At 42.5% G+C, this 14,220-nt stretch overlaps 1 protein-coding gene across 2 annotated transcripts in view; it reads right to left on the bottom strand.

The window, feature by feature from the left end:
• SMAP1 (small ArfGAP 1) overlaps positions 1 to 1,130 on the bottom strand; it is a 217,649-nt gene extending 216,519 nt beyond the window's left edge. Inside the window, exon 1 of one of the 2 annotated variants that reach the window (XM_075202595.1) lies at positions 780 to 1,130. In XM_075202595.1, coding sequence (XP_075058696.1) covers positions 780 to 897 — 118 coding nt within the window. In that variant the 5' untranslated portion in view covers positions 898 to 1,130. The remainder of the gene's footprint in view (positions 1 to 779) is intronic. The other variant, XM_075202596.1, reaches the window with a different exon arrangement.
• Between the last annotated feature and the right edge of the window lie 13,090 nt (positions 1,131 to 14,220).

Genomic DNA, 14,220 nt, shown 5'->3' with positions numbered 1-14,220 from the left:
CTAATATAGAAGGATTTTTTTAAAAAAAAAAAAAAACCAGTAATACACCAAAAAGTTTGTTTTTGCTACAGCCCTTCTAATATAAAAGCATGCAAAAATCATGTATTCCAACTATTATGAACAACAAAACTTCTGAAATTATATTCTAAGTAAAGTGAGGTATTCGCATTTAAAAATGGCAACTTGGTCAATCAGAGAAAGCAGAAAGTGAACAAAAATGCCAACAAGTCAAAACAAAACTACATTTAACATGAATTGCTTATCATAGGTCGGAAAGAGGCACAGATTAAGTACCAATTTATAAGATTTATTTTAAAAATTACAAAGAAAAGCCACAATACTCAGAATTATGAATGTGTGCAAGATTAAAAGACCTTGTGGGAAACAAAAAGGGTAAAATAAAATTGTAACATACAAAATAATTTTAGCTTCTCTGAGGAGCCATATGCCAAGTGCATACATACAGAGGTGACAATGCAGAAAGGTGACCTAATTAGAGCTCGGCTAAAATTCCTAAGCAGTGCATCATTTTACCAGGAAAGATATGTAAAGAAGATTACAGTACGCTGGAGAGCTACATCAAGCCTGGCAGTAATCATGGCTCTATAGTAACAGAACAGTGAGAGTTGAATGAACACATACCACACCTATATCATGCTACACCTGGGATGGTCCACCTGAGCTCTACAGACCGCATCACACATTATAAAGAGGAAGAATGTAGCAGTAATAAGAGGCACCATTCATGTATGGGTGCTAGGGCACCTCATGCCTCTTACCCTTGGCCTCGCAGTCAGCACAATACTTGTTGTCATCCTCTCGCAGCATCCGGGACAGGATAGCCTGGTGCTGCTCGTTCAGCTTCTGGGCCTTCTCCCTCTCTGAGCGGGTGGTCATGTCTGCTGGGTCCGTGTGGATGAGTGCAGGGAGGAGTGCGAGCAGTGCTGGGGCCGGCTGAGTGCGTTAGACAGGGGATACGGAGCATACAGGGTGTAGGTAACAGCAGCGCACACCCCCGCACACAGCGGTATACACAGGGATAGCTATGAGAGGGCTCAGTCCTGGTTGACTGCTATAGGCACACACGCCACTTCCGGGAACCTCACACCGTGACGCCGCTTTCCTCCTCCGCCAGCCAATCACCTTCTTACCGGCTTCACTCTCTCACTCGTATTGCACCTGCCTCCGCCCTTTCCTGCGTAGACTCCTCCCACATTGTCATCGTGTATTTCTTAGCAGTGACAGGTTTAGTGGGCGGGCTCTCTGTCTGTCCGCTGACAGGTATGTGGTGGTGGTGACGCACGGACACACCTTTGTGACGTGTCCACAAGGATTACATCCACGGCACTGGCAGTGTGACTACCTGGATCCAGTGCTGTGACCCAACAACATCACTGCCTCCTATTCAAACTATTCAGCTTAGGCTACATTAAGTCATGTTATAAAAACAAAAATGATCATTTAGTACTGGTTATAGTAGGTAACCAGTAATGATGGTCAATATAAATGTCATTATAACGGACACAGATTGTGTAGGGTGTTGGCCAATGATACATTAGCTGCTGGCTAGGTTTCACATTCGTAGTTATGTAAGTCTGAGGAAGATCCCGGACTGTATAAGCTTGAAATATTATGCACAGGAATATTATGTAAATCTGTATCTCCATCTCATGTGAATACTATGAAAAGGTGAACATATTATTTACAGCAGGCCTGTTCAACCTGCGGCCCTCCAGGTGTGAAACTACAAGCCCCAGCATGCTTTGCTGGTAGACAACCAGGTGATAGCTGGAAGGGCAAGCTGGGACTTGTAGTTTCACAACATCTGAACATCTGGAGGGCCGCAGGTTGGACAGGCCTGATTTACAGGAATTATAGGCAATCTCAGGAGACGACAAAGGCATTACCAGACCCCTAACCAAATTATGTGGCCCATGCCTTGTGCATACAAGTGTTAACATCAAGCACTCAAAGCACCTCAACAAACCCTTTTAAACAGTATCTGACACTTGGGGGTATATTTCCTAAACTGTGGGTTTGAAAAAGTGGAGATGTTCCCTATAGCAACCAATCAGATTCTAGCTGTTAATTTGTACACTGTAATAAATAACTAGAATGTGATTGGTTGCTATAGGCAACATCTTCACTTTTTCAAACCCCCAGTTTAGTAAATAAATATACCCTTTGGGCCTTTCTGACGAGTGAATGGAGTTCTACAGGAGTGCTCACAGAGTTCATGGTATAAGTTACTGCAGTAAAGCTTTGAGAACATGCTCCTAACACTGCCATAAGTGAGGGAAAAGTACAGCGTTTTGTTTACACTTTTAACTAGCGTATTTCAATGTCTGTGTGTACGAACCCTTACAGAAGTGGAAGGAGGACATGGGGTGAAAAAGCAGTCATTCTGGATCCGCCCAGTCTTCTAATCCCTGATGCCTCTTTGCCACCTTTTTCTCTCATCTCTGCCCATCTGTAACTCCTCCCCTTTTCTCCATCACAGTCCACTATCTTGCCACCAACTTCAAAAGCAAAATCCACACCATTCAACAAGAAATTTCTTCATGCCAAATACCACACACCACCCACCTTCTTAACTCTCTGCAAAAAGGCTTTACCCCCAACATTCCACTGCAACTGCACTCAACAGTGATCAATGGTCTACCTACAGCAAAGTCTGAGGGGTATATTTATTAAACTGCGGGTAGAGATGTTGCCTATAGCAACCCAATCAGATTCTAGCTTTCATTTATTTAGTATATTCTACAAAATGATAGCTAGAATCTGACTGTGAAAGGTGAGTTTGGGTAGGTAACCTGGAATAGGAGGTAAAGGAGAAAAAGTAAAGGTGGTGCATGTAAGGGGTTAATGGAGGGATAATCTCAGATTTTAGAGGTATGGAGTGCAATTTAATGGATAGGGAAGGTACAGTGTGGTGAGGGAGCTTGTAAATGAGGGAAAAAGGGGAAGAGAGAAGGAGTGAATAAAGACAAAAAGGAAAAGAAACAGTGGGGACAAATAAATATAAGGGGACTGCGAAAAGTAAAGTGGGAGATCAAGCACAAATAGAGTTAGCAGATAACAGAAAGTAACAGCTACAACATCATAGGGATAAAGGGGTAGTGGGAGTGAAATTAAAATAGGAAAACAGATTATAAAGATAACAGTAGAACATCACACAATTGCAATCTCCATTTCACCTCTCCTATTTTCTAGTGCCACGTCACCCTCCTGGAGTCCACAGACTGATTTGGAAAGTTCCGAGCCACATTCTCACAATAGCTAGATACTTAATTGCCTGGAATTTGAAATAGCCAGATTCCCCAACTATTCCAGCTCTAATTAATAATATTTGGCAGATACACAAGCTAGAACATATAACAAGCATCATAAATGATCGTCCCAACTAGTTTCTATCGACTTGGCACTCCTAGTGTGAATATTTCACTCCTTATAAGCTGCTTAAATGTTTAGAGAACTAGAACTCCTCTATTGAATATCTTCCTACCTTTCCTCCCCACTGCTTATCTTCCCCGTACTAACATACCCTACCTTTCTAGACCTCTTCTTCCCTTTCCCTCCTCTTATTCTCTCCCCTTTTTCATCCCACTCCACGTGCATCAGTCAACAATTTCTTGTACGCATAGACCTCTTCTTAGATTCATTTTCTCTGATTTTTACATAAATGTGCTTTTCCCTACCCCCTCGCTCCAAATTTTCTTTCCTGTACTCCTTCCCCTCACCAATTTACTCTGTAACATCTTAATAAAACTTTATTTAAAAAAAATAGTAGAAATAAAAGAATATAAATAAAAATAATTAAGATAGACGTAAAAATATAAATAAAAATAAACAAAGGATTAGGAAAGGAACTAATAACAATTATATATAATAAATATGCAGCTGAAAATAAATTAAAATAAACCTTCAGCACAGTAAGGATAAATATGAGAAAAGGGATAAATATAAAAATGTCTGGTGTAAAATAGCAAACTGTTTTAGTAGTATTTTATAAATGCGTTTCACCACGTGTAGTGGCTTCATCAGTGGTTTCTGCGTATAGACTGTTATTGGCTCTACTTTTCCCACTTTATACCTCTTCTCTTGGGGAACTAGTATGTTAATTTGCCCTCCAGTACCACCTCTATGTTGGTGACCCAAATGTACTTCTCCTCCCCTGACCTCTCCCTTCTGTATTATTGTGTGCAGCCAACTGTCTCTCTACTCTCTCCACATGGAAGTCTCAACACTACCTAAAGCTCAATATGTCCAAAACTTCCATTTTCCCTCTCACAGAGACACCGACTCTGTTCAAATCTTCCTCACAAGCAATAACCCCACCTCAGTTTCCCAGACCGGCTGCCTTGTTGTTACACTTGACTCCAACCTCTGCTTTATTCCTCACATCCAGTCTCTCCCAGCCCTATCACCTTCACCATCAAAATATAGTCAGAATATGCCCTTTTCTTAACCAATATGCTACCAAACTCTTATCCATTTGCTCACCATCTCCCATCTTGACAATTGCAGTCTCCTATCTTGCATTCCCTTCATCCACCTATCCTTGCTTCAATCCTTTTTTAAATGCTGAAGGAAGACTGATCTTTCTCACTGCTCTCCATGTGCTGCACAACTCTGCAAATCCCTAAACTGGCTCCCGGTGTTCTGCAGAATCCAATTCAGATTACTCACCCTTACCTACAGAGCCCTTAACAATACTACCCCTTCTCATAGCTCATCTCAAAATACTCTCACGCTCTTAGACTTATCTCTGACCTGCCCCCCCTCCCATTACTGGTAACCACCTCACACCCAATTATATTATTCTAATTATTATTTTAAACCCTCTTTGAAAACTCATATCTATTAGAATATATCCTACTCCCACCTATACTACTCACACTAATGCACCCTCACGACTGTCCCAATCTTCACTCTGAGTCACACTTGCACCTCTTGTTTCATGTGTGGCCTCTTCCATTTATAATGTAAGCTCTCTAATGAGCAGTCCCCTTCATACCCTTTGTTTTCATGTCTGTATTTATTTTGTCTACCTTGTATGACCCTGTTTTACGTATATCCTGTTTTCCCCTCTGTCCAGCGCTGTGGAACAGTGGTGCCTTACAAATCAATTATAATAATAGTACATTAATATTTACAGGAACCAACTATTACACAAGGGCATTAAAATCTGAATGCATTTTTAAAGAGTATTAAAGCCATTATTTGACATGACTATACATCAAAGGCTGCACTTTAAATAGTATACATGAAATAACTGGACATTAGGCAGACTTGCAAAAATGTAGAGCGTGGATTGGTGGTTCATGCAGAAGGGCAGGGCTATTCATGTCAGTGCAACTTTCAATCTCAGCTGTTTGACATGTATCATATTAGATAAGGGCACTATACTAAATATTTGGAAGGAGTTGTAGCTGTCTGTAACAGTGTGGGAAGGTATTTGTTTATTTTTAACAAAGTTGTAGTAGCAAGTCAGGTTATTTTACTCTCACAGTTTATAGCTGAAAATTTCAGTTGTGGGGTTTAGCTGCACTGTTCATGAGCACATGGTACTCTATGCTACAAGGAGGCTTTGTGGATACCTCTGCCGCTCCTCTGCTGCTTCTTGACAAAGCGCAAAATTTGGGCTTTGATTTTAACAGACATCCCTCAGCACCTCTATGTACAAGACTGAAGCCTAACAATTTTCAAGATTTCCTTTTAAAATGATGGTGTAACCTTTCATATTTATTCCAATATATATGAAAGGATAGTTGTTAATGTTTCATTATTAATGTTTTCTTATATTTGGAAAACAAACATACATTTAATTAATAAGGTTGCAAATATTATTTTTAGATATAAAATAAGCTTACCTTAGTGAAATGTATCAGACAGTAAAGGAAATACAGAATGACTGTATACTGTGCGACCTTGTTCAAGGCGAGTCAATAACTGCTTGCTTTCTATCTAGCACTATCTTTTAACTTCCAAGATGAGTGACATCACAAAAGCTGTTTATGATGTAATGCGTGACATGATCAGCTAATCAAAGCTGTTTAAACTCAATCTACCTACATTTTAGAAAGTGAAAATACATGTCTGCTAAAATCTTTGTAATAGGATGTAAAACATTCTCAAGGATTTGAGGAGAATCCCTACTCAAATTCACAGCAATGACTAGTACCTTAAGCAACTTTGTACTAGTGTTTGGATGTTCTTCAATGAGAAAATATTGAAATGACATTACATAACAGTTAGAAAATAAGAAATAACAAAATATTTGATTCCTTTTCAAAAATGTATTTGAAGATCTAATGCACTAGTCAGGAAAGTGGTTTTTGCTATAAGCAGAGGGACATCGGATGTGTAGCCATGGGAAACTCTTTCCTGGCTCCCGATTCTGGATCTATTTTTCTTGATGAAGTTGATGAGGTTATTGGTGGAGCCATCATGAGAAGCACAGGATGTTGGATACCAGGATTTGCAGATAAGTACAGAACAATGGATACCATGATTAGCTTTAAAGCTCAGGATACTGGATACCAGGATTTGCAGAGAATCTCCAACTAAAGATGGATTAGTATTCTGAACAATGGATACCAGGATTAACTGAGAAGCACAGGACGCTGATTACCAGGATTAGCTGAGAAGCACAGGTCACTAGATACCAGGATTTGCAGAGAAGTATGGAACAATGGACACCAAGATTATCTGAGAAGCACAGGATGCGGGATATATGCCAGGTTCCTGACCCTCAAAGGAGCAGAGAGGCACATGTGCACCACTGCATGCTCAGTAGAAGCCCTTCTGCTTCTGCTCGGTTAAGATCAGAACAAGAGGGCCAGAAGGCGAGAATGGCCTTGTCAGGCCCCTACACATTTTTCTATTGAGGCTGCCAATGCACTGTTTTGCCCCTGCAGGGGAACATGGGAGAGATGTACTTTTGCATAGAGATAATAATTCATTACCATCTGTGCCATCATGGGGTTGGGGGGTGTTGGGACATGTTCCCCTGAAATTTTGGGGGTCCTTTTTCTGTAACCTCATCCTTCAGATTTGACTTCAGCCACCTCTCTGCAATGGTGATAAAAAATACACAAGCCACCACATAATATTATTTGCATATATTGTTCAAGTAAGTTTTGATTTAAAGAGTCATTACCATTTAATAAAAGGTTCTTATCATGAAGGTAAACATTATTATATTTTCTCAATATCGGTTAGATATCTGTACAAAGAAAACCAAACACAAACTACACTGTTACACATAAAAGGTTGCCATTGCAAACATATACAGTAATAAGTATATTACGCAATTTTTGTATTACTCAATCCCCCCATCTTTTTAGGTATGGTTGTGCTCCTGTGTTGTAGCATGCTATATTTTCCCTTGTTGTCCTTCTTCAATCATCTGCCTTGATAAGATGGCCATGGGCACGTCCATCGTTAATCTAAATGCAAGATTCCCTCTCCTCCATTTACCTGTCAGAAATGAGAAGAGGAAAGACGGATTTACATCACGCTCAGTATCACATGTGCTGTGTTAGTACAGTTGAAAGATGACCAGTTAGATGGGATCGCTATGGGACATCATTATCGTTTTCAGGTTTTATACGCTGTGATATTGGGCCACTGGCCATATTTTTAGTCACTAATAACTTAGTAACAATAAAACAGATACAAGTGCTATTTGAAGAGATATTGTGAATGTATTTGGAAAATGAATATTTAAACAATTATTCTATTTTTAATGAAAAACATCAAAATAAGAGATTTATTTAACTCTGTATATTTATTACTTTATCACTTTTTCTATAATCACAGAGTGAAACATTCGGTAAGCTTGCAATGAGTGAAACCTTAGTCTGCATTGTGTGCATTCATTTTAAACCTTAAGGGCCTGAGTCATTAAGGAGAGCAAAGCATAAAAAAGGAGTAACATTTGCACCTGGGCAAAACCATGTTGCATTGGAGGGGGAGGTAAATTTAAAATTTGGAGACAGATTTATAGTTGGGGTAGGACATGTCCTAGATCAAATTTAAATTTCAGTATAATAATAAAGCTATTGAGTATTTGTGTGCTAGATGAAAAAACAGCCAGTATTTAACTTATGTGCAAAATAATAAACTAATTTGCACCCCTTTTATTGGGACATGGTTTGTCCCAGAGAACATTTACTACTTTTTTGCCTTAATGACTCAGGCCCTAAGTGTCTACCTAAAGGCAATTTTGAGACACTTAAGCCTAAAACTTGCTGATGGCAATTCATAAAGGCAAAATATTCGGTGGTACTTCACATTTAGTTTTATGTTATTGACCCATTTGTCCATCTACATGTTTTTTTTCCATTGGTAGGACTTTGCCTTTAAGTGACTTTTTCCTGCCTCAAGTGCACATGGTTGTTATAAAGGGCATCCCACTGAAAGTATAAAGTAGTGCATGATTATCAGCATCTCCAAGGATATGTAAATAGAAGCCAAAGTGTTTTGCGAATGGAGAGCAATTGTGCAGCCATTTGCTTACATGGGACCCCCTCTTAGTATACACAATGTCCAATCCCACCCCCACCAGCTCATTTAATTATCAACCCACATTACAAAGCTTGCATTTGCAAGTGGGTGCAACATGAGGTACATCCTGTTCTTATCCCAGATCTAGCAAAGGAAGCCCCATTTGCTCACCTTCTCCCATTCCAATAATTTTAAATTATTCAGCACAGTGGATGAAGTGAAAATGTAGAAGTGCAACTATGGAACTTCCACTTTGAAATGAACGTCTGGGGGCTGTCCAGGCCCCCCGAAGGTTTAGGGATTTTGATAGAGTGGAATAAATTTTTTCGCGAGCCACTGCGCAACTTGCGAAGACTCGGCTGCCTTCTCTGCTCGTGTCCTGGCTGTCTGACAGGCACTTCCGGTCATAGCGTACTGGTTGCCTGTGCAACAGCCGGAATGCTCCTGTCAGATTCGCCATGTGCCAGCACAGGGGCAGATTGCTGGGGTGCATAATTAATGTGTGATATGCCGTCTGTGCCAAAAATTAGGCAAAAAAAAACGAGGCACCCTGCGGCCCATTATGAAAGGCTGTCAGTACCATTTAAGGTATATAGCGTGCATTCTTACTGACCTGCTTGAGGATTTGTCTGCTGACTTTTGATTGAGCACCAGTTATTGACCCTTAGTTCTGGATCCTGATGGGATTCTGATTGCCCTGACCTTCTGCTTAGTCTCTGGATAGCCCTGCTTGCTGCCAGCCCTGACCCATTGTCCTGTCCCTGTTTTCTCTATTCACTATGGACCCCTGACTTCGGGCTGCTCCTGATTATTAACATATTAAATGCAGCAAGGCTATCCACCCTGTATCTCCCACCTCTCTTGTGTCCGATTACATTTCCTCCGTGTCCCTCCACCTCTCGATAATGTTTCCTTTGTGCACTTACATTTTGCCTCATATCTCCATATTATAATAAAACTATTCAAAATATCTCCCTTACATCTTCTATGTTAACTGTTATGGCCACCAGTGTGTCATAAACTTGTAGAACTAGTGGAAGAGGTCTTCACCTATAGCAGCCGCCTTAAACGTAAAGACTGGTTACGCTCACAGGTACTCGGATGCCCCCAGGTCTTACACCCAGTGTAGTTCTGTTATTTTCTTATTTTTGGTCTTGCCCCTAGTTGTTCTGCCTCCTCGTCTTCCTCTGATGGTTTTGATCTTTTCCTGCTTTTGGTGGTAGATTGTGTTAGTTCGTTTAGATTGGAGCTGGTTGTTGTGCATGGTAATATAGGATCCGATAGGTTCCGAACCACTTGTGATGGGAGGGCTTGTGCTAGTTCTAAAAAAGGTTTCAACCTCAACCTCTGTATGCGAATGCGTAATGGGGGGAAGTTGATTGAGTTTGTCAAGAAGAATAGATTGGGAGCATTGGACTTCTTTGTGATAGAAATCTCTACCTTTCCTAAAGCTGTCTAGTACTTTCCCGTTTTGGGATGTTGTGCGAAATGGTGGCCTGTTGGGGTATTCCAAATTATTAGGGTTAAGGGGTCATTTACTACCGCTATTTCTGTGTATATGTTTATGTACAGCACTGTATAAATGTAACATCATATGATGCATTAAAATTGTTTTATACAAAACTACATTGTCCATGCGCCCAGGGACCTATTAATATCAATTGGACTTGAAGGAAGCTTGAAGCAATGCAGAATGCACTTTTGTTCAAAAGAAAAAGACTAGGGGGTAAATGTATCAAACTGCGAGTTTGCCAGCGTGTTGAAATCGCGGCAAGTCGCGGGTGTTTACCCACGATTTTTTTTTTTTTTAAAAATGGAAATGTATTTACTTTATTACAGCTTACGCAAGTAGCGTAGCACATGCGCAATGCGCTACGTTAATTGCGTAAGCGCTAAATACAGTAATATGTGATTTTCCCACTAGCGTGGGAAAATGCCATAATACAGTACTTTGCTCTTACGCAAACAGCGTAAGAGCATTGCGGAACGGACCTCCTACTAGGTAGGAGGTGTTTGCGACGGCTCCTGGCTTTTTTTTTTTTTCCTTCAATCAAGACTAAAGATTCGGGATATTACAAATATGGGCCCCTTCTGGGCGAAGTGTTCCAGTTTGGCAAGATTCGTTTATGGAGGTATAAAATGGCTGGGACTGGGGCAAGCCGGCAAGAGAGAAGTATAAATATTAAGGGACTGGGGCAAGCAAGGACACTTTGGAAGAAGAAAGAAGACATCATTGGTAAGTATTTGGGTTTTATTATTTTTAATAAATAGATGTGGTAAAAAAGAGGGTGATTAGTGTCTTTATTGTGGGTTTTTTATTTTTAATAAATATGTGTGGTTTGTATGGTTTGTATGAGGGAGTTGTTGTGTTGTTAACTTTTTTCTTTGTGAAACTACAGGGCCCAGCCAGCCAGGGATGTCAGGGCATGTTGGCACTTGTGGTTCTCCAAGTGCCAACATGCCCTGGCTGCCGTGGGTATGCTGGTGCTTGTAGTTATACAAGCAACAGCATGCCCACAGTTTTTAGGGCAACCTGGCTGGCTGGGACTTGTAGTTCCACAAACATAATTGGTGTCAGGTTTTTTTTTTTAACCATTTAGCGCCGTATTACCCTACTACCCACAGCCCAGGGGTAGTAGGAAGAGCCCTAGTGCTATCAGCACTGGGCTGGTTCTTTCTAGGGGGGGACCCGCTCGTTTTTTCAGCGGACCCCACTCCCTAGGGAATCCAGCCCAGCGCTGAACAGTCTAGGGTTGGTTAGTCATTATGGCAGGGGGACCCCTGCCGCGCGTCCCCCTGCTATAGTGCCGCCAACCCTGGCTGGTTTGCCTAGTGCTGGTAAAGTGAAAATCGGGGGTACCCCACGCAAAATTTTTCCCCGATTTTCACGGGACCAGCACTAGTCAGGCAGCACTAGGGTTAAGCATAAATAGCGGGGGGACCTCACACTTTTTTTTTTTAAACTTTTATCTATTCTTTTACTTTTTAACACTGCCAGGGCAGTGTAACAGTGATGTGTTGATACAACACGATGCTATTAAGTAGTGTGTTGTATCTGGCATGTTTACAAGCAAACTCTCCTGAGTTTGCTAACTCGCAGCTTTATACATTGGAGACTTGTATAGCTGCAGTGGCAAACAGTGGTGAGTTTGATCTCTGGCGATTTTACAAGTAGCGATTTTGACAGAAGCAGAACTCTGGCGATTTTGTATGAAAACTCAGCTTCATACATCGGCGAGTTTCAACTCTCCCGAGAAAATCCCTGGAGTTGCAAAATTGCAGCTTGATACATTTACCTCTAGAAGTTATTTGCACAGTGCACTGAGTTTCCCAACCTACCTATCAATCTCTAATATGGCATCATGGACACTAAAATATAACTTTTATTAATATTTGTAAAAAACAAAATCTTTTATTAAAATATGCGAAATATAGTGAAATGGTGAATAATGTGAATTAAAACTCCGGATGTGCTTAAACTTCTTTTATTTTATACAGGGCTGCCGAGAGGAGGGGGGGGCGGGTACTAATTACCCGGGCCCGGGCATGTCGCGGAGCCGGCATCCCTCCTCTCTGCTGCTCTGTGCTCCATTCAGACTGTCTGAATGCTGGGTGTGATGTCATCATGTCATGCCCAGCATTCAGTCAGTCTGGAGCAATGGAGCACAGAGCAGCAGAGAAGACCAAGAAAGGAGAAAAGGAAAGTGAAGGGAGGAAAATGAGGGGGGGCACAGAGGGGTTAAAAAATGGGGGGGGGCAGCATGACAGAGGGGTTAAAAAACTAGGGGGGCACGGAGGGGTAGCATGACAGAGGGGTTAAAAAACAGGGGGGGGGGGAGCAGCATGACAGAGGGGTTAAAAAATAAGGGGGCACAAAGGGGTTAAAAAAGGGGGGACAGCAGGACAGAGGGGTTAAAAAATGAGGGGGGGCACGAAGGGGTTAAAAAACGGGGGGCAGCATGACAGAGGGGTTAAAAAATGAGGGGGGGCACAGAAGGGTTAAAAACCGGGTAAGCAGTATGACAGAGGGGTTAAAAAATGAGGGGGGCACAGAGGGGTTAAAAAACGGGGAGGCAGCATGTCAGAGGGGTTAAAAAATGAGGGGGCACAGAGGGGTTAAAACGGGGGGGCAGCATGACAGAGGGGTTAACAAATGAGGGGGGGGGGCACAGAGGGGTTAAAAAACGGGGCAGCATGGCACAGTGGGGTTAAAAAACGGGTCAGCATGGCACAGTGGGGTTAAAAAATGGTGGGCAGCATGGCACAGTGGGGTTAAAAAAGGGGGGGAGGCATGGCACAGTGGGATTGAAAAAGGGGGGGAGCAGCATAGTATAGTGTGATGAAGGGGAGCCAGATGAAGGGGGCAAAAGCAGCATGGAGGGCGCAGTGTGATCATAAGGCATGGCGATGATGAAGGGGCACATTATTGTAATATTGGTGTCACTCACCGGACGGTTAGTGCCTCTGGTCTGGTACGTAGTTCTCTCTCATTCCTGCCGGCGCCTGTCCTAAACCGCGGCCGTCTGCCATCTTGACTGGATTGCGCATGTGCAGGACTCTTGAACTTAAAACCTTGCTTTTAATCCTATTGGTGAATCAATCACCACTCACTATTTAAGGCACCTGTGTCCTTAGTATTGTTGCCTGTTCTTGGTTCTCATTCCCTTGAGACTCCTAGGTGTGTCCTGTGTTCTGCTCGTGTGATCGGTTTTGCTGTGGACAAGTCCTCTCTGCTCATCCGTGGTAAACTTGTCCGCTACAGACTACCTCTACTCCGCTGCATGCCTACACTTGGACAAGCCTTATCTGCTCTTCTGTGGTAAACGTACCCGCTATAGACTGCTTGCCATTCCGCTGCATACCTGCACCTGGACAAGCCTGCTCTGCTCATCAGTGGTAACGTACCCGCCACAGACTATTTGCTATTCAGCTGCTTGCCTGCATTTGGACAAGTCTCCCTTGCTCATCAGTGGTATACTTGCCGCTACAGACTACCCGCTATTCCGCCACCTACCTGCACCTGGACAAGTCTTCCCATCACCGCAGTGGTACAACTTGCTATCCGCAGACCACTGACGCTCCCGCTACCTACCTGCACCTGGACAAGTCTTCCCATCACCGCAGTGGTACAACTTGCTATCCGCAGACCACTGACGCTCCCGCTCCTACCTGCACCTGGACAACTCTTCCCATCACAGCAGTGGTACAACTTGCTATCCACAGACCACTGACGCTCCCGCTCCTACCTGCACCTGGACAACTCTTCCCATCACAACAGTGGTACAACTTGCTATCCGCAGACCACTGACTCTCCCCACTACCCACCTGCACTGGCACGAGTCTTCACTGCACATCAGTTGTTATACCTACCTCCGCACTATAGTTGCAAGTCACTGACTCTCCTGCTGCATAGCTGCAAGTAGCTGACTCTCCTGCTGCATAGCTGCAAGTCGCTGACTCTCCATTGACATTCTTTATCCTAAGTTGTTGTACTGTTCCAACCATTGACCATACTGCCCAGAGGATCGCTGTGATAAACTCCGCCTCTCTGGCAAGCATAATCACACCTGGTGAATCCTGGGTAGAAACTCCTAGTGCCCGTGACAATTGGAGCTGGAGGAAGGCCTAATTATTAATCGTGGGTGGTATTGATTTAACGCCAGGGTTGTTTGGAATTATCTAAATGTAGCTATTTTTTTCCAAATAGGG

This window comes from Mixophyes fleayi, chromosome 3 (assembly GCF_038048845.1).
Source record: "Mixophyes fleayi isolate aMixFle1 chromosome 3, aMixFle1.hap1, whole genome shotgun sequence".
NCBI lineage: Eukaryota > Metazoa > Chordata > Amphibia > Anura > Limnodynastidae > Mixophyes > Mixophyes fleayi.
The sequence above is the reverse complement of the archived record's forward strand: the minus strand, read 5'-3'. Positions and strand labels throughout refer to the sequence as shown.